This window comes from Simochromis diagramma, unplaced genomic scaffold, assembly GCF_900408965.1.
Source record: "Simochromis diagramma unplaced genomic scaffold, fSimDia1.1 OVJJ01000802.1, whole genome shotgun sequence".
Lineage (NCBI taxonomy): Eukaryota > Metazoa > Chordata > Actinopteri > Cichliformes > Cichlidae > Simochromis > Simochromis diagramma.
The window spans coordinates 18,426,572-18,447,614 of NW_024387492.1; the positions used below are offsets into that span (position 1 = coordinate 18,426,572).

The 21,043-nt window shown below is 38.7% G+C and overlaps 4 protein-coding genes across 4 annotated transcripts; all 4 read right to left on the minus strand.

The window, feature by feature from the left end:
- Nucleotides 1-1,859: 1,859 nt before the first annotated feature.
- On the minus strand, nucleotides 1,860-6,912 carry cunh1orf198 (chromosome unknown C1orf198 homolog). The gene is made up of 6 exons (XM_040018057.1): nucleotides 6,575-6,912; nucleotides 5,787-5,837; nucleotides 5,578-5,706; nucleotides 4,975-5,142; nucleotides 4,262-4,615; nucleotides 1,860-3,092 (listed from the first exon to the last, which is right to left on the minus strand). Exons 1-6 carry the CDS (start codon nucleotides 6,878-6,880, stop codon nucleotides 3,036-3,038), a joined length of 1,065 nt encoding a protein of 354 aa, XP_039873991.1. The 5' UTR covers nucleotides 6,881-6,912; the 3' UTR covers nucleotides 1,860-3,035.
- A 1,982-nt stretch (nucleotides 6,913-8,894) lies between these two features.
- On the minus strand, nucleotides 8,895-11,641 carry LOC120725271 (gap junction Cx32.2 protein-like). Its single transcript, XM_040018064.1, has 3 exons — nucleotides 11,512-11,641; nucleotides 10,530-10,663; nucleotides 8,895-9,602 (listed from the first exon to the last, which is right to left on the minus strand). Exons 2-3 carry the CDS (start codon nucleotides 10,656-10,658, stop codon nucleotides 8,943-8,945), a joined length of 789 nt encoding a protein of 262 aa, XP_039873998.1. The 5' UTR covers nucleotides 10,659-10,663; nucleotides 11,512-11,641; the 3' UTR covers nucleotides 8,895-8,942.
- Nucleotides 11,642-12,825: 1,184 nt separating this feature from the next.
- gja13.2 (gap junction protein alpha 13.2) lies at nucleotides 12,826-15,119 on the minus strand. The gene is made up of 2 exons (XM_040018061.1): nucleotides 14,885-15,119; nucleotides 12,826-14,297 (listed from the first exon to the last, which is right to left on the minus strand). Exon 2 carries the CDS (start codon nucleotides 14,267-14,269, stop codon nucleotides 13,418-13,420), a length of 852 nt encoding a protein of 283 aa, XP_039873995.1. The 5' UTR covers nucleotides 14,270-14,297; nucleotides 14,885-15,119; the 3' UTR covers nucleotides 12,826-13,417.
- A 1,116-nt stretch (nucleotides 15,120-16,235) lies between these two features.
- Nucleotides 16,236-20,374, minus strand: LOC120725265 (gap junction Cx32.7 protein-like). Its single transcript, XM_040018058.1, has 4 exons — nucleotides 20,245-20,374; nucleotides 19,356-19,507; nucleotides 19,066-19,251; nucleotides 16,236-17,418 (listed from the first exon to the last, which is right to left on the minus strand). Exons 1-4 carry the CDS (start codon nucleotides 20,354-20,356, stop codon nucleotides 16,813-16,815), a joined length of 1,056 nt encoding a protein of 351 aa, XP_039873992.1. The 5' UTR covers nucleotides 20,357-20,374; the 3' UTR covers nucleotides 16,236-16,812.
- Between the last annotated feature and the right edge of the window lie 669 nt (nucleotides 20,375-21,043).

Below are 21,043 nucleotides of genomic sequence, written 5' to 3' on the forward strand. Positions count from 1 at the left end.
TACTTTTTGGTCTGTCCTGTCTGGCAATGTTAGCAATCAGAATCATTGCCTGAAAGCCAAGAAAAATGCCCAACAGATTTATTTTCAAATAAATCTGTTGTACAGCTTTTGCTATACTGGTCCACTTGATTGTCATATTTTATTCTACCTTTATTATTAACATTATTATTATTATTTATTTATTTATTTCATGAGTTATTGCAGTCAGAATGGACAGGACCGGAGGAGAGGAAAGAGAACGAAAGGTTGAGAAGATTGTGAAGGTCGTGGGGGGAAATAGAGGAGAAGAGGAATATAGAGAGCAAAGACTGAAAATCTGCTTGATCACCTGCTGAGAGAGAGAGAAAAACAACACAACTTCACAAGTTCACAAAAATGGACAACAGTTGCAGACAGTAGATGCCCTTTGCGCAGCCGTCTTCACCAGTTGGTGAAATGTTTCCACTCACCTTATGGAAATGCTCGCATCAGCAGTAACAGTGGAGCTACTTGTTACAGAGTTCGTGTTCAGAACTTTTGATCAGCTGTAAAATAGCCTGTTTCAGTTTAAGAGTTGTTTTCAATAAATTGCATGCCCAACAAAAATCTTTTGTCTCGCTCCCATTTCTTTTTGTTGCATGTTGAAGCTCTACTTGGAACCTTGTTAAGATGCAATCATGCAAAACATCATTTCTGGCCATTTTTCAAGGGCTCTTAAACTTTTGATTAGGATTGTATGTTTAGAGGCAGCAGCCAACCAAGATAATGTGTGTCTGTAAGTACCTGTTTGTACACCTGTGTGTGAGCGCAGTTATGTTCATAAAGTTTCTCCATGTAAGTATTTAATTGTGGGTATGGGGAGCCATAGCCCTGCCTTCCAGGTCATGAAGTAGGCATGGAGGAGACATGGGCCCAAGATTTTCAGAGGCCCCCCAGAGCACAAGAGCAGGGGCAATCATGCCACCTACCTAGAAAGGGGCTGAAGAGTGTCCTGGATGGGGGTCACCTAGCAGCCACTGTGCAGAAGCCACAAGGGGCTGCAACAACGAGCCCGCAAGCTCCACCAGGAGCTGGCTACGCCAGGGCAGACTGAGGCCCAGGCCCAGAGACCCAAGGGCCCTCCACGCACCGGAGGAGGCCCAACAGAGCCAGGGGACCAGGGGCTTTTTCTCATCTAATATTAGTTTATTTTAAGTAAACTATAAGAACCATGCTTTTTTGCCTAACAGCCTGTTCACTTAATATAAAGATTTTTGAAATCTATACAAATATGCTTTAGAAGCTTTAGATGACCATTGGACTAAAACAGGAAAGCAGCTTTACATTTGCTGTACAGACTTTACTTAAGTTAAAAAAAAACAATTTAGGTCCATCAAACCCTAGCAACACTGACAAATGTTACTTTACCTCAGTGTGAGAGAGCTGAGCAGCTATGCCTACACCAGCCCTTCACAACATACATAATGCATGAAACAGAATATCGCTCTTGCTTTCCTAAAATACACGCTGCATTGTGGTTGCTTTGCACCCCGGAGGGAGATAGATAGGTAGATTTAGGTCTAATAATTCTAAACAGGGCTGATGAGACGTTTTATCAGAGCAGCACAAAACTTCCTTCAACTGCAGCACCTTTCTCTCTCCTCCCTAATGACATGATGGATTAGGAATCATAGATGGAGAAACACAGAGTTCTTTTTCACCACTTTTTCCGTTGTAGGTTTTTACTACCATAAGCTACTGCAGTGACTCCTTCCTTTTCCTCCACATGGAAACTTTCATCATCATGGTCTTTACTATTTGAGGAAAATATATTTTTGGGTGTCATGGAGGCATTAGAAAGGAATGTGGTTTGTGATAGAATGAAAAAGATAAGAGCCAGGTTTAAGTACAATTTGTTTATTTCCTTCCAAACTGTGACCCCAAAATGCATGAATGTGATGCACGTGTGTAACAGAAGATACAATGAGCAGATAAATATAGAAAACTAAGCATTACATGTAGATCTGACACAAGTGCCACCAAACACTATAAGCCTGCCCATTTACCTACGACACAATAGTTGAGTGCGAATCATTTCACACTATGCACACTAGATTTGTTCAGCATTATTTTGAGGTCAAAGGTGAAAGTTGGGAGGTGTGAAAGTGTTGCCAAGTAGCTGAATCCATGCAGGACATCTGTAACTGGTTCCCATAGCAGCCCGGACATACAGCCCATGACTTTTCCATGACTAAGTCTGAGCACTTCCCAGTTCTTCCCTCCTGTGTGTTTCTTTCCAAATACCAAACAGAACAATGCTGTGGTTTCTATTTAGCTACATTTAAACCAACCATCTATTTCTATGTATGTATAAAAGCTTTAAATACATTCTGCAGTATTAAGAGATGTAACGGTAAAATCCCAAGATTTTTACTGTAGTAATTGCACTGTGTGGGTCAGGACTGCAACATCACGCACTACTCTAAATTTCTTAGGTTTACAGAATATATAAGCATAAATAAAAAGAACATGAGCAATAAAGAATAACAAAAAATATTAACTTAAACCTGGATATGGGTTTAGTGTTTTGTTCCATGTTGACGAATAGACTGACGAAATTGACGAATTTGATAGACTCGTGTCTAGGAGCTACGTGTGAAATCAACTGTGCATTCACAGCACACGTACACAACAGAATCATCAGGTTACTGTATGCAGCAGGATTATGTGACCAGCGTGTACATCAGATCGATAAACTTATTGATTTCAATTTTTATCTGAGTGGATTTCCAATAGACTTCACATCAAGTGGAAAATGTGGAAGTGTTTGGCAATTCTATGGACTCGATCCTATTCTGAGAAAGGAGAGGGGGGGGAAAAATCCACCAGGAAAGGGGCAGTGAGATAATGTCTTAACTACCCACTGAAGACGATTACAAGAACATAATGTGGTTATTTTTAAAAAATGGTGTCTCCTAAATCTAGACGTGGATGTCTGTGGTCATGGTAGTGTGGTCCTTGTTTAAAGTTATGATGAGGATGACTCATTCAGAGCAGTGACTGGGTCCTGCTGTGGTTTACCAGTTGTCTAGGAAGTCGAATCCGGTCTTCAGGATGTTGCTGCTTGTATTAAACTGAAAGGAGAGAAACAGAGAGATCCTGATAAATAGCAGTGAGGCAGAGGACACTGTACAGACTGCGTTTGTGCTATTATTGGGCTACCAACGAAGAAGTCATAAAAGACAAAGACCTTGCTTGGTAATGCCCCTCCCACTGTCCTACTCTTGCTAAAGACTGGCTGACACGGGAGGCTTGTCAGGTGACATGGACCTCACATGGGCTATTAAAGCTTGGGACTCTTTCTTTAATTGCACGTAGCATCAGCCCTCTTTAGGGTTTGTGTTTGCCTCATGTAATTAAGCCAGTTTGTGACAGTTTGTCTATCATATTTTTTAATCATCTCTGTCCTGTTCAAGCCATTCAATATTCTACCTGCACTCTTCATTACTGTCACTGGGCTTTGCATTTTTGGCTTTTTTGCAAACTGCATTGTCATGCAGCTAAAGTCCTATGTGATTAGGTTCCAACACAAGACCATAAATAACATATTAGTCTTCTGTTACAAAGGAAACAAAGGTGGTCGTGTTGGAGAAAGGCCAGGTTTGAAAGACCAGTGATGTCTCTTGGCAGAATAAGTCGTACACTGTCATTGTGGCATCTGCGTTGATCCTGTAACACATCAGTCTGAAGCCTTAATACAGAAACACGGGTCAGTAATAGACTTTAGCCACTATGTCCAACACCAACAAAATGAAAATGTAGCAACTACATGTTAACTCTCAGCTCCAACGTTATGACACAAAATGTCAAGGTTTGCTGTTAATATCCAATATTAGGTTTCATCCTTATCAATAACACTGAGTCCTCCCTTTAATGTGAAACTTATGTTAGTTTCTCTGTGTCAGTACAAACAATAATGAAGCAAAACTAAAAACATAACCATTTTCTGAAATTAAGTTTTTTAAACAAAGGTTTTCTAAACTATACATGTAAACCCGACCTTTAGAAAGCTTGGACCAGGTCAAGAACCAATATTATCATGGGCCTGTAAATACTGGGATAAACACATACGGTATGACCTTTTTAAAGCATATCTCATGCCCAGTCACCTTAAAATCAAGCAGCAGGTACTTCAAAGAGCTGGGCCTTTTAGTTTTAACTTTAGCTAGTGTTTAATAAAATCCAAAGCAAATGCTTAATTCAAATGTACTTAGTACTTGCAGTCTCTGAAAACGGAACTTACCTGGGTAAAAGTGGGGCTGACGTCAATATTGGCTGAGCCCTCTTCCTCCTTCTCTTTCTCCTTCGTGACATTTGAAGGCTTGGACACCAGGTTGGAGGCGAACATTTCATCGACCGTGTTGCTGACGGATGGCAGGGTGCTCTGAGATCTCTCCCAGCCTGCATTTGTAGATGGGACGCTGATAGGTGGGGGCGGGTTTGGAGAAATGGAGATGGATGCCGGGGTTGCGCTGACAGCGGTGGGGATAGGAGGTGGTGGCGCAGGAGGCTTGGGTGCTCTATGCTTGGTGGACCTAGTGGGAGCTGGAGCGTGGTGCTCTGCAGTTTCAGGCTCCTTGGCGCTGACAGAGCTATCCTGTGGGAAAATGTAAAGAAAGCAGCATTGAAGGATAACGTTCAGAAACAAACCTGGCATCAATTTTACATTTTCTTTTCTTTCCTTTTTAAACTGTAGCTTGTTTACATTTGCCATCTGCTTCTACTCGTGGAGGCGTCACTGATGCCAGATATTGCAGTTTCAGGCTAGGTTCTATTTTAACACACAGTCTGATAACACATGTTAAGGCTGGAACTTTCCATCTGTTATTTATCAGAAACGTTACAGATCATAACAAATGTTTTTGCCTGAGAATTCGGCAGCATCCATAACTTTTTTTGAAGAAGTTGCAACCTTCAGATTGTAAATGGGATGTGATGGTATTTTTACATGCGTACCTGTCGGAGGTAGGATGGGAGGGGTTTCTCTCCTTTCTCTATGGACTTGATCTGGCTGGGGGTCAGGGACTGGAAGTCAGCTTGCTCACCCTCCAGCCTGGACCTCTCAGCACTGATCTTCCAGAAAGATGACTCCTCTTCTGGTCTCCGGCCCTCGCTGACCGACACCTTCCCAACCACACAGAAACAGTTATGCACACAGTCCTGCATTCTTAAGATACTGTGAAGCGAGGCTTGTCGGGTAAAATTCCTAAAACCTATTTTAGGTGTTCTACTTAGCTCTTTTTTAAAATGTGAGCAAAGGTGAAGGTTTTTCAGAAAGAAATGTATCTGAAAACTTTTTTTGTGGCTACAACAAGCAATTGTTCTGTGAAAAAAAGTCACAATACCGGTAGTCAGGCATTAACCGTAAGAAATACAAAAAAAATATACAGTTAACATTTCTGCCATTTTTACACAAAATTAAACAAACATCACCACATCCACTTCATGCTCGACTACTGCAAATGTTTCACTCATTTTACAGTCCTATTACAACAGCAAACACTTCCCTTCCAAATGTGCATGCTGAATCTCTGTTTCAAACATGAGGCCCCACCATACCTTTGTTCCTGCTGCACTCTTGCCAATCTGACCGGAATGAGTAACCTTCGCCGCTTTTGAGTCAGACTGGGAGGATGATGAGATCCCCTGGTCTACAGGGCCTGATGTCAAGCTGAAATCCATCTGACTCTGAAAGATGCGAATGACATGTAAGGGAGGATATACTTTATGTATCCAGAAAACAGACATTCCTGTTAATTTATTTTTACCTTTGTTTCCCACGAAAAAGGTGCAGAATGCTCATCCTGCCAGGTGATATCCTAAACACAAACACATGCTGTGATTAGTTTCAGCTTACACAGTCATTGTGCTCACTGCCCGCATTTAAGGGTATTTATACTAGGTTAGGTGGCTAAAGTAACATATGATGTGTGTATTTTCTATAATCTAGCGCCAACAAATACCTTGTCTATTGTAAGACTTCCTTTTGATACACTGGTTTATCGGTTAAAAGGCAACAACTGATACTTCCTACCTGCCAGTTTTTCCTTTATAGGAGTTAAACACTTGTCAAAATCTGCTCATAGCAGCCTTGATATCATTTAAAAAAAAGTGTTGCTGTGAGCTCATGTGTATGTTTTGATGCTTACTATTATAAAACAGTAAATATGTTATTAGTTACAAGTATTTAAAGCCCATAAAAGGCGAACTGTCTTTGCAAACTCTACTTTTTTTATGCATTTATCTTTTACAAATCAACGATTACATTAATAATGAAACTCGCATAAATACAGTGGCTCTTACCATATATAAAAATAAAGCCAATGTCATTTTAAACCCTTTAAAATATACAATGTTTCACTGTTAAATATTTCTATTCATTATACAGTGACACAACACCATATTTGTCGCCAGCCGTCTCGCCACAGTGACGTTTACCAACATATTTTCGAGGCTACGTGGCTCTCGTTAGCAGGCTTTTCTTGTTAGCGGGCTATCCTCGCCCTAAAACACACCTTAAACACACAAAATCCAAACTCTAATGTCTTTTAAGTACCTCTTCTCCGAAGTGAACTATCTTCTGACCCGTTTGAATGAGCATTTTAGGGTAACAGACCACTTCTTCACGCTCAACTCTGTGCATAGCGTATCGGGCTCGGATATGAGGATCCATCATCCAGTTGTCGATGGCGTTGTCCTGTTCTTGCGGCGTCATTTTCTCCCAGGACGAGCCGTGCTTGGCTTTGATTTTCTCCCTCTCCTGCATTATTTTCTTTGCCATGGAGTTGATGGAGGAGAAGTACTCCAACTTCTTTTCCTCCATCCTGTGGGCATCGAGCCCCGCCACAGTTGCGGCGGCCATCTTTAACTGGGGCCAGCTGTTGTTATTGTGAGAAAGAGGAAGCCGGTATTCGTCGCTGAGTGGGCGTCACCATAAAATCCATACGGCACCACTGCTCAGATTTAAGGGCTAATAGCGCCATCTAGTGTTCTAGTGTACGTGTATTTGTGACCGGCTAATCTCTCTCTCTCTCTCTCTCTCTCTCTCTCTCTCTCTCTCTCTCTCACGCTCTCTCTCTCCATATATATATATATATATATATATATATATATATATATATATATATACATACATACAGGGCTAATACATAAGAGCTTTGTAACTACTTTGTAATTACTAGCTATATTAAAATGATCATCAGGGATTAGCATAACATAGCATAAAGGCACAAGTTGCACTGGATAACATAAATAGGAAGATATAAAGAACATTAGTGGACAGGGTAGTCAACTTACCTCATTGTGAAAAAATGTTTATTTCTTATAAAACAAGCTGTATGGTGATTTTAATTGAGGATTGCCTAGGTAACACAATGATATTTTTCACCCGTGGTTCTCTTTTATGTGGCTCATATAAAATAACACAGTAAGAACACACAGCATGACTTATCTAAGTAGTGCTTTTCCTAGTCCACCTCTTTTCAACACAGTAGGCCCACAGCAACAATTCTCATTATTAAGAAGGCCTGTGTAAGTATAGTTGGATTCTTTGAGTACTTTTCTTTTCCTGCATCCTTATGAATTCTGCTTCATGTCTTTCCTCAACCTCATGAAGTTGTTTTGGGGGCTATTCAAACGCTTCATGTGTCCATTAAACCTGTTGTGTGTTGTTGACCACTTGGGGGCAGTGGGAACAAGCTTTAAAAGCTGGGCTTTATAAGTTGTGGCCAAAAATTTCTTTTTTTTTTAAAAATTTCCTTTATCTATTTACCAGTCTTATTTTCCACATACTGCTTATTGCTACACTTATTTGCCTTGTATGTCTACTGTACAAACTGAACTGGAATGACTGACTGTTAACTTTCATAATTTCAAATAAAGCAAATAATAACAATTTATAAAAAAAGTTGTGGCAAAAACGTCGGCAAACTGCTGTATCTTTACTCCTTTAGCTGCTATGCATTGATTTTAAGAACTGCAAAGTTAAATCATGTGCATGCTTTATTCATCTAATCCATATGGACAAAAAAAAGAACCACAGAGCTGCAACAGTCATTTGCATCCTCTTTGTAAAGTTACAGAACTTCATAATCACATACTACTTTTAATTTGATCTAATAGTCTACATCTGAGTATTGGTATTTATTTCTCCTCACAGATCTGAAATTTGTCCTTGATGTTTTACTTCTTCTCAGTGAGTCATTTATAATAAATCAAATGAAAGAGTTTCCAAGACAAAGATAATTAAACATAAACAGAATTTTAAAACAAAATTCAAAACATAAAAAATATTTTTTCTCAATAATATTTATTAAGATTACACGAGGTACAAAGACAAGATACATGAAGTCACATATATTAATATATAAACATCAAAGCAAACCATTTTAAATGACATAAATGTACATTTCCAAAACATCCATGTCTGTAAAATCATCAGTACATCAGAGAAACAAAGAAAAAAGACATTTATAAAGCAAAGTAGTGCTAACAGTCATACCTTCTTAGCTAAAATGGCTTTTAGTAAATGCAAACTGCAGCAGTTAAAAGATATCAGCAGTGGGTTCAGAAATCTAGTCTTTAGATATTTAGCCCATGTAGTCAAAGGCCACACATCAGACTTTTCAACTAACACCAAAACATGCACCTGTAATATTATATACAAAACCAAAAGTAAGTTAAAAAGAGACAAAAACAATTTACTCCAGTGACAATATACCAAACATCAGATTGTTTTAGATGTTTCAGATGTGTGAGTTTATTGCATGAATTTTAAGCATTTAAAATAAATAGCTGTGAAAGACGTTTGTTTTCCCTTTTACAAATGTGTGCCAAAGCTTCTTGCAATGTATCCCTATTAGCCTCTTTGTTATTTGCCCTAGTTAACTGTTCAAATACTGCACATTGGATGAAAGCCACACTTCTCAGGCTGTGCTGTGACTGACATCATTGAGGCTAAGTTTCTGATTTTTCAACATGGTGTCACTGTTCAAGCGGGGGTGAAGGGGAATGGCTTTCATCGGCACTGTTTTGGCCTTTCGTCTGGATGAGCGACAACACAGCAGGTAGAAGATCTCAACCACGTTGAGCACAAGCGACAGGCAGGATGCTACCATCATGAACATGATGAAGATGGTCTTCTCAGTGGGTCGAGACATGTAGCACTCAACAGTGTAGGGACATGGGGCTCGGGAGCATTCAATTAGTGGGTCCATGACGAACCCGTACAGGTAATACTGCCCCACAATAAATGCTATCTCCAGGAGGATCCTGAACACTATGGAGACCATGTAGTTTCCCAGCAGATTACCTTTAATCTGCACCTTTCCTTTCTCGTTTGTATACTTTGGAGCTTTTGTTATTTCACTGCTAGAGTGGGTCTGTATATATTCTCTCAGCTTTTTCTCTTTGTGGATGACATGCATGACATGACCGAGGTAGATCAGTGTCGGTGTCGAGACGAAGATGATCTGCAGGACCCAGAATCGTATATGTGAGATTGGGAAGGCGTGGTCATAGCACACGTTCTTGCAACCAGGCTGTTTGGTGTTACAAACCATCTTGGACTGTTCATCACCCCAAACCTGCAATGTTCAGATGACAGTGTTTATTATTATTATAAAAAAAAAATAAAAATAAATTAAGGTATTACATTTAGTCACACAGCAGCACAAATCCTATACACTGAAGTGCAAAATCAATGTCCTAACATATAGTAAGCAAGCTGATTTAACTTAACTTTCATACTAGTTTTATAAATGAACTCGTTTTACAGAGTTATCTGTGCTTTTTTAATTGAATAACTGGTACACTTGATTTGCCTGAGTATGAACAGTGCAGACTGGTAGATGCAAAGAGTCACAGACCTGGTACAACTTAGGTTAAAATAATTGATTTGGAAATTTTCTTAGCTTAACCAAATTTTCTAAGTGCATTTAACTTGTTCAGTATGCATATGTACATATAAAGACTATAATATATTTAACAATTATGAAGTTAATTTGAAATATTCTCATCTTAACTATTGAAATAATCAAATTATTGCAGACCACTGCCTTGCGTTTACACTTTTAAGACAACAAACCAAAAATATATTGTATATTTTACATATTTTGTAAAGTGTTACTCTGTACAATGACCAGGCTGTAAAATAGAATTAGGCTATATATCTATAGTAAGATCAACTTTAATAATAAAACTTCAATGTACCAAACCAGTGTTTTTTCACTGTCAGTGCAACCTAGCAAATTTATATTGAGAAAAACGTGTAATTCTCATATCCACTGTAATCCACTGTTTGTGAAGAAAATTTACTCTATCAAAGCATTATTTGAATTTTAGTTTCAACACTGTTTTTATGTGGACTTTTGTTATACCCACCAGAGGGCATTTGTTTTTTGTTTGTTTGTTTGTTTGTTTGTAATCTGAAAGGCCAAAACTCACAAAAGTACCTAAGGCATGTGAGTTATGTATAATTCTTTCCCCCAAAAGATGAAAAAGTAGAAGCGGACCTTCTCTGCTCCAGCTCCAAGGATCATGATCCTGAAGATGAAAAGCACGCTGAGCCAGACCTTCCCGATGACCGTGGAGTGGGACTGGACCTTATTCAGCAGCGAAGACAGAAATCCCCACTCACCCATGGTTTCTGAAAACAAATAAAAATCCTTAATGACTGATAAGATGTGAATAAATTCAAAGTTTCATCAAATCTAGCCTTCGGCAGATCATTTAGAAAATAAATGTTTTGCTGAGGAGATCATAGTTTGTTTATTTAGCTGTTGCATATGCAGTACACTATATTCAAATTATATCTAACTGAGACAAAACCCTGAATTAAACTGAAATTTTAGAGTCAAATGACTAAACTGGCCTCAAATTTTGAGTCTTTCAAACGTATAGATTGAAGTATTTTATTATTTAAATTATTAACTTGTAGTTTGTTATAATCAATCAGTGGAAACTGTTAAACATCACCAGAAGCAGCAGAAAGTCTGCCCTGCTTCTAAGACAATCACATGTACTATAATGCCCAGTAACTGTTTAGAGGTTAAAGTAGGAGCTGTGGAATAAATATATTTGATTGGATTTTAAACAAGAATGTACAAGCAACAAATGTTTGTATATGGCTTTCACTATATTTTTATCATATGAAAGAAAAGCCCTTTAGTGCATTAACAGCATAATAACTGCATATCACTGATTTATCCAATCTGAGAAAATACAGAAAAATGTAGTTAATCAGATGTTTACTGTCACAGATTATGTATAGTGTGTCATTTTGTCTCACTAACATACACTCCCTAATAATAATCAGTGCTCATCAGTCAACACATGACAAGATGCATCTTAAGATACCTTAATAATGAGATCATGACATTATTTGAATCTTATTCCAATATATTTATTAAAAGTTTAGCCTGTTTACAGTTTATAATTAAAAATAAATGCCTTGTAAATGAGGAGGATTTTTAAATAGGTCATTCTGTAGCTTACCTTTGAGTGTAACAGCTCTTCTTGCAGGCAAGCGAATCAGTCACCAGTTGTAGAGCTGAATGGCAGCGAGCGTACCAAACCAGACTTGTCTATGATACCTTGAACTTTAGATTAGATGGAGTTGTGCAAGCGTGTGAGCTGTCACGTTGTCATGACATCTGGAAATGAGAAATCTCATGTAGACAAAATTGGGCTGAACATGGAAAATGTTAATGATTGCCAAACTTTTAACCGCTTGTACTTGATTTTTTTCCCCTCTGTATTGGTTTCATAAGATGATACAGTAGTAGTTATCACTGTATGATAAGCTTCTTTAACATTTCGAATTCAACGACATTTGTCAGTTATGCATTTTTAGTCAAACAGTAACAGAGTCAACGACTAAACGGCGCAAACAGATTACAATGAACATGAACGCTGCTGCATTTTGTGAGGACTCATGTTCGTTTTGTCATTAAAAAATGCTGAAAGTCCGAACAAACTGAGTAAGTTTAGTATTATAAGCTTCACAAAGACTGAGATATTGAACTGAAATATGCTGAGCTGATATATTTGATCTATAATGTTCCACTTTCTTTCAATTTTTTCTTTATATTTTTATTTTATGTAGATATTCCCATTGTCTTTAGATAAACTTTGAAAGAATAGCCGGATCAATTACCAGTCAACCTAACAGCCGCACCCCATTCTGAAGAAATACCAGATTATAGATGGAAAAATTCATCAGTCGCGACATGATTCATATGTAACAACCTTGTATTAAACAATTATTTACACAAGTTTAGCCAAATGTAAAATTATTGCATTTCAAAATATGTTAAACAAAACTATCAGCTATTATCACTATTATAAGCTCTGGGAGGCTTTGACTGTTGTTATTTGCCAGTTTCTACACACTGTCACTTCAACTAATGCCACTTAAATGGGCATTGCACTAGTTTTGCACAAACTGTAAATAGTACTTGTCTTAAATTCTCTAAATATCGAATACTTTTTTCTCTTTTTTCCTCTTTATCATTATTATTACTGCTATTTTCTGTTATTTTCTTCTTAATTTAACTGCACACTTCTATATGCTCATGTAAAGCCGAGGAGCACGAGCCAAAGATTCATTATGGGTAAATGTGGCTACACTGTTTATCTGTACATGACAATAAAACTTGAAACTAGAAAAACTAAAACTAAAAAACTAATGAATAATGAAAGTAATTATTAGTTGTAGATATGAAGTCACACAAAATGTTTGTAAATCATGGTTTTTCAAAGTAAGGGCTTATGAACTGAAAAGTGTGAACATCTAAAGACAAGAGATTGATAGAAGCAACGTTTCTTCAAGTTCAAGTCATTTATTTCAAACAAATAAGCATATAAAAAAAGCTGCTTACACATAACAAACAACATCATTTTTATCTTCCAGTAGGTAAATCAACTCATAGAAAATGAACAAGACAATAACTTAGAGAATATGACCGGGCATACAGACAGTTTTTCTCATTAAACTGTTACAATTTTTTTCATGTTGTCAGCAGAATACTGATGGCAGGATTACTAGTAGTTTACTGTTTATTTGACAGTTTTCCTGCTATAATCTACTTTACAGTAAGTTGCTGTATTTGATGATTTGCAGTATAGAACTGGCAGCTAAAGTTTGCTCGTATAATATAAATATGTTAGTATTGCACCTTTTTGTAATAGATTTTCAGGCATATACAAAGGAATGGAAGCAAATGCTAGAAGAATATATAAGTAAAAATACAACAATGTATTATGTGAAGACTTTTCTAAGCACATACTAACATATTAATGCAGAATGACAAAGCTTTTCTATTGTCTTTCAGTCCCTTGGATGTATCTGAATGCAGACACCGAGCAAGATAAAACATTTTAATTGTCACAGACGTGGTTTTTAATGACCGCTCAGGAGTCGTTTCTCATCCTTGGCCCCATCCAAGCTCCCTGCAACACTGTGGCTGGCTTCAAGATCTGCATTCAGCCTGTTCTGCTTGAGGGCTTCCTCTGCAGTTGGCCACCTTGGACCTGAGAGGCTAGCAGGATATTCTGGAGAGGTAAACTTATGAGGGCGACGTCTACACCTGACCCTTTTGCAAATCAGGTAGAACATCTCAATGATGTTCAGAAACAGAGAAACACAGGCCACCACCAGCATGAAAATAATGAAGATGGTTTTCTCTGTGGGTCGAGACATGTAGCACTCAACAGTGAAGGGGCAGGGCTTTCTAGAACAGGGGAACATGGGGACCATGACGAAGCCATACAAATAGTATTGTCCCACAATGAAGCCGGCCTCAATAACTATCTTGACCGCAAGCTGGGTCAGATAGCTCCCCAGTAGATTCCCCTTGATTTGCACCTTCCCCCTTTCATCTGTGTATTTGGGCCTTTTGCACTGGGTGCCACCAGGGCTGGAGAGCAGCTCCCTCAGCTTGTTCTCCTTGTGGATGATGTGCATGGCGTGGCCCAGATAGATGAGTGTTGGCGTGGAGACAAAGATGATTTGGAGCACCCAGAAACGAATGTGCGAGATGGGGAAAGTATGGTCGTAGCACACATTCTCACAACCAGGTTGCTGAGTGTTGCAGATGAAATCTGACTGCTCATCACCCCAGACGCTTTCAGCACCTGCACCCAAAACCATGATTCTGAACAGGAAGAGGACGCTCATCCAGATCTTGCCAATCACAGTGGAGTGTGACTGGACTTTTTCCAGCAAGGTTGACAGAAACCCCCAGTCTCCCATCTTTAATGACAGTGTTTAGCCTCTATTTCTGAAAAAAGAAGGCAAACGTTGTAAAGACATAACACCACACCTTATTTCTGAAACATTAACTACAACTTATTCTTTAATCAATAAACTCCTGGTGAATGAAAAGAGCTTACAGCTCTTTAGATAGATCATTTTATCTCCTGAGAAGGAAGAAGAAATTACAGTATTCTGACCCTTGAGCTTTTGGATCAATATTTTCCACACATAATCATTAATCATTAGAAAACGGAAGAACAAGAGACACAGTGTCATCAGACAAATGAGTAAAAGTGAAAAAAAAAAAACTTAAAAAAATGTTTCTTTTAAAATAGGTACATGCAAATTTTTATGCATACAGAAAATTAAGCTATAATATGATTAAAACTATACCATAAATAAAATTAACAAAGAAATCTGATGTTGTTAATGTAATCAAAAAATAGTAATTATAACTGAAAAGTAAATTAACAACCAGCGATGTACTTACGATAAAGTAAGAAATGAATCTTTAGTGTGAAAAATTGAAAAATTCCAATATAATAACAATTTTCTCTAACTGATAAAATGATCGGTTATCTGAAGCAGAGGAGAGAAATCGTTACATCTTACCTGTTGATCTGCTCAGAGAGGACTGAGTCTCGTTGAGAAAGATCACCAACTATAGTTGGACCTTGGATTTCTGTGCTCTGATCAGCGGCTGAGTTACGCAACACACATCTGTGAGCTAATAAGAGCAGGAAAAGTTTAAGAAACACCAGACCAAGAGGGCAGCGGGTGTAATAATTGACAAGTGTTCAGTTCAGTTGTGTCAGTGAACCGCCACTAAAGTTTGAAAATAAATAAAATAGGAATGTGTGTGTGTGTGTGTGTGTCTGTGTGTTTTCATGTATTTACATTTTTTGTGTGTGTTATATACAAATGAGGAAGAGGAGGAGTAGCATGATGAGTAACTGTATTAGTCTGAATTGGGAGGTTAGTTTGAAATTTGCACTCTATGTGAAGCCATTAATCATGAACGTGTCAGAAGAGAAGAAGGTCTTCTTTCAGCTGCACAGTCGGCGAGCAAGCAATGCCACTTTAAAATAGCACTGGAAGTTGAAAATAAGGTGCATGTGTTCAAAATATATGTATTTATCAATTTCATTTATTTGTGTATTTCACACACAAATGAGAACTATGCACATGGATGATGAAGTACTGTGTAATTCCCAGTTGGGAGGCTAGATTGGAATTCGTGCACCTTGCTAAAACATTTGTTGATTTAGTCAGAATGGTGTCTGATGAGATTGTAGATAAGGTTCAAGTAGATGAACTGGTAAGTTTTGTGACTCACAGTAACATTCATAACCAGCTGTTTCCTGCCAGAATGATCAAAACATCACGCCCTGCAACCAGGAAATTAGTCATAATCTGTGGGATTAGAAAAACTGTTTACTGTCACTTTTCTTATGCAGGTCAAAAGCTAAGCTAAAGCTAAGTGGTAGTAAATTAAGTTTTGTTAAGTTTAGGCAGAGATAGTTTAGCTCTAATCTTTTTTCTGTTTCTTATAATTGTACATTTTTCTGATGCTATTAACAACAAATGTGGCTGCTGTGGCTCAGGCAGTAAAGGAAACTGCCTATTAATCGCAGAGCTGATAGTTCAGATGTGCAAATAAAGACACTGAACTAACTACCAAATACAAAAGAAATTGTCCGTTACATTTTAAAGAATAAATTGCATATATTTTTTCATTAGATTCAATAAACACTAAGTTTTCAAAAAAATTGAATTTTCCGGCTTTACAGGGTTAATTTAATTTTAGGTCATTATCCAGATCCAGATTTCATCAGTTTTGTAAGCATTACACAACTGCTACTCCATATACACAATTATACATTAATGGTCCAGTTTTAATTTAAAAAAATTAACTAAAAAAAACAAAAAAACAAAAAACAAAAAAGCAAATGTTAATATTGTGTTTATGTATCTTTGTAAGAACTGACTGGCAACCTCTCCAGAGTGCAACACCACCTTTTATCTCATGACAGTGTGAATGAACGCCAGCTACCCATGCTGCTAAGCTAGATAAGGGATTGAGAAAATTGATGAATGGAGGTTTTGTTCATTTTAAATTGAGGAAATTATTGTACGGGACATTGCACATAAAAATTATTTGAACATTTATTATGTATGTTCCATTACTTTTACATACAGGGTGGTTCATAGCATAAGAACAGGACAGTTACATTTCAGTCACATCTGGATCTTTATTGAAGGTTTATTGAAACAGTATTAAACATTTTTAAATGTATCAAAAGTGGAAAGCAGTTCACTGTAATCATGTAATGTATTAACAGTAAACTCCAGTTGTCTATTGTGAAAAAAATGTAATTTTCTGCAGCCCTTTGCATGTGACTGAGTCTTGTTTGCAGAAGCTGGCCATTTCCCTCCCACCTCCTCTATTTAGTGCACACACTAACACACGTCTCCAAAGCCTCCAGAGCATACAAATACTGCCAGGAACCGCATATACAACCTATTGCTGGGCTTATACATCAGATGTGGATCTCCCCCATGTTGTTGTTCTCAGGTGATCCATTTCTAGGAGCCTCACTGACTCCACTTGTGATGCCGTTCACCCCTAACTTTCGTCCTTGCAGCTCCAGCTCCAGGTTGACATAATTCTGAATAATCTCATCCCGGTTTTTAAAAGCCTTCCTTTCTGAGGGTGGAGGAGTGACTGGGGTCACAGTGTAGTCCTGTCTCCTCGCCATGCATTCCTTCACAGCTTTCACACACAGATAGAACAGCTCCACCAGGCTGAGGACGAGGGAGACACAAGCCGCCACCAGCATGAACCAGATGATGACCGACTTCTCTGTGGGCCTGGACAGGAAACAGTCCACCTTGTGCGGGCAGGGGAAGCGGGTACAGACATAGCGTGTCTGTAGGGAGAAACCATAGAGAAGGTACTGACCCACGATAAACAGAACCTCGAGGGCAATCTTGGCCAGGAGATGGAGGACGTAACTGCGCAGGAGGCAGCCACGGATGCTGATCTTGCCGCTGTTTTTGGTGTACTTGGGAACTTTATAGGCCCTCCTAAGGAGCAGATTGGTTTGGTCATCCAGCTCTTCCTGCTTCTTCATCCTTTCCTTCATCTTGGATTAGAAAAGCAAGAACACAGAGTTAGACATTTTCCAGGAAACAGATAAACCTTAATTCTGGCAGTGTGAACAAACTCTCACAGTTCCAAAATGTTCTGCCAAAATATGGCTGAACAGTTACTCCAAACTGCCACACTGTTCCAAGCTGTATTTTCATTAACATTTTGGCTAAATGTATGAGCACAATATAAAATATCAGAGCAATGTTAGCATATGGTGGAACAGCTAATAATGTGCGTTGGAGAAGCACTGAGAAGCTTTTTTGTTTCTTTAAACTAGCACTAGAGATTTGTCCTGCTAAGAAAACTCCTTCTTAAGCCATCAAGAAATGGTTTGACTATCAATCCATTGTCTTCCGCTTCCAATTCAGGGTTGCGGGGGTGGGGGCCTGGAGCTTGCCCCAGGTGTCCACCCGGGACAGGTCGCCAGGCTAACATATAGAGAAGCTATTCACACCTATAGGCAATTTGGAATCATCAATTAACCTAACCCCACTAAGTACATGTCTTTGGACTGTGGGAGGAAGCCAGAACTCATGCGAAAACAGGGAGAAAATGCAAACTCACACGGCACAGGCCTGGCCTGATGCTGGAACTGAACTCAGGACCTTTGTGCTTTCAGGCAACACTGCGCCATCGTGCTGCCCCATCCAGAGTGCACCCCACCTCTCATCCTAAGGTAGCTGGGATAGACTCTAGCACTGCCACCCAGTCCCATGAATGTTTGGCCACCAAGGTGAAGAAAACATGAAATCAAATGTTGTGTTTACACTGGATCATTTCCAGCAGTGCTTGTAATATAAGCCCTTTGCAGGTTCCTTCTTTCAGCCAAAACAAAAGCTTTGGAGACTTGAGTCTACTAGCTGCACATTACCAGCAAATGTTACATTGTAAGTTTGGTTTATGTTTGACTTGGTTAGCCTGCAAAAGTGTCCAGGTCTTTATTAGCAAGTTATTTACTCTAATGGAAACCGGAAATATGGACAAAAGCACTGGACCACACCTCTTAATGTTTGAATTTTCACTCCAATTGCCACAGGTGTATAAATTCAACCACCCAGCCATGTAGTCTGCCTTTACAAACCTTTGTCATTCTAAAGAGATCATTGAATTCAAGTGTAACTGTAACAGTATACTACTGTTGGAACAAGCCAGTTGGTGAAACGTCTTCCCTTTCCGTATTCTTGCAAAATAGAAACAGACTCAGCAATAAGTCACCAACACTCTCACTTACTCGATAACTACAGAGCTTCAAACCTGGAGCTGTTCAAACCTCTGGCATTAATATTGCAAAAACTGTGTGCCAGGAGCTTCATGGCATGGAGCAGCTCCTGTAGTCAAAATGTGTTGATGTCCCAGGGCTTTATTCCAAATATTGTTGCCATGTTAAAGCACACATAAATAGACATACTCATAAGGTGGAAAGAATAAAAGCTGTTATGTCTGGGGTGAAAAATAATGACGCAGTCTTAAGCTTCCTCTTTAAATGATAAACATTAATGCTAACGATGGCGCAAATTAACTTCCCATAAACGGTGCTAAAAGGATCTTCTCTTCCATGCAATTGCCACTCCCTTATAGGTGTGGCATGCATGACAAAAAGCAGTGATACAATTGTACTGCACGTACTGCAGCGACACACCTTCTTTTCAACGTGGATAACATGAAGGACGTGACCGAGATATAACAGCTTTGGAGTCGCTATTGCAATAATCTGAAGAAACCAAAAGCGCACGTGAGAGATGGGGAAGGCCAGGTCATAGCAAACGTTCTCACAGCCGGGTTGCTGAGTGTTGCACACAAAGTCAGACTGTTCGTCTCCCCAAACCTGAATGAGATCAGAGGAAAATTAAAAATGTTATTTAAAAAAAACACCATAAAGCTATAATCCTGGTTTTCACTCAGATATGTCCTATAAAAACAGCACCAAACCTTCTCAGCACCAGTTTGCAGGACCATGATGCGGAAGATAAAGAGCACCGTGAGCCACACTTTGCCGATCACGGTGGAGTGGCTCTGCACTTTATCCAGCAAGTGGCCCAGTAGATCCCATTCACCCATTTCAATCACCAGCTGTCCTGTTTCTGTTAAAGAAGGTACAGATGAAATAAACACGGAGGCAGATAGACACAGCAGCCGAAGGCAGTCATTTCTGAAGGGATACGTGGGTGATCTCAGATGTGTATATATTATTACAGAGAGTATTTTGTAACCTGACTTGCAGTTGTTAAGGTCAGAACAGACAGCCTCACTCACAAGGCCAACTTTTTATCACTTCTTGCAGCCTTGTGACTGTGCAGATAGAGGCCACGGCTGCTGATTTCAAGTCTCCAAAACATACTTATCTGCTGGACACTGAAACCTTAGCCTTGGTTACCGCCAACCGCCGCCAAGCATAATTCAAAGAATTCCAGAAACTGAGCTTAAACTGTTCATAAAGAAAGTTTTTGCAGAGTTCATTTTAGATGATGATTTTAAAGCTGATACTGTTTCACGCAATATTCGGTGACGCTTCTGTGGCTTTTCTAGCCCACATTGCATTATCTTTGGATTTTAAATTACTCTAAATACATGATTTTTTGCAGCTGGCTTGAGGTTTTGCCTTTGCCAGCTGCAACCATTAAATAAAATTCAATGATGAAACGCAGTTATCCTTGCATAATGGTACAAATAAAACCCAAGTCATAACAGAGACATACTCCAACATCAGTCCATTAACTATTATTTTTCTACAACATGTGCATCATTATCACTGATTTTCTTTCTTTCTTGAATGGTGAAATCAGAGATAGACTGCATCTGTATATAAAAATCAACTTACCAGCTGACCAAACTGAAAAATTGAGAAGAAAAGGTGGCTGAAGAGAGCAGTACCTCAAGAAGATGAGGAGAAGAGAAAGTGAAGAAGAAGCTGTCCTTGTTTTATTGTTCATTCAGCGACTTATCTGGAAGGACACCATCCTAACCACAACAGCAACTCCTTGTCTTAACAACAATTCAGACGTTCTGCTGAAGTGTAACCAGTCATTGGTTTATAATATAATTTCATTTTTGTTGCATTTCAGCTTTGTTGGACAGTGAAAAGAGAACGTGATCGTCTGCTGTACGTTTTTCTAATTCTTTTTAATATTGGGAAATAAAGGAAGATTCAGGAGATGAACTAATGCAGAAGCCCGTAAGCATGACTGACACTTCAGGAAAACGGTGTGAATAATGCAGGTTAGCTGAGAACCAAAATTAAGAATTGAATCATATATAAAAGTCCCTTAAATGAATCTTTCAGAGCTTCCTACGCTTTTTCTTACACAAGTGAAACATTTTCTCAAAATCAACAGTGTTTAAATTTTTGTTAGCTTTCCTGTCAGTATTTCACTAATGTCCATAATCCATGTGGTCTTTTTCAAATTATTGCCCCAACTGTGAAAAATTGCACACGAGAAACTGGAAAAAAAACTCGATAACCTCTCTGAAGGAATGACCTTTTACCTAGACTTAGCTGTGTGAGTTTTTTTTGCTGTTGCTTATAGTATTTTTGCTTAAGCAAATGTTCGTCTTTTCACCAGCACAGTATTCAGACTCTGGCGTCATATTTAAATCCTACCAAAGAAGGGTTTGCACAG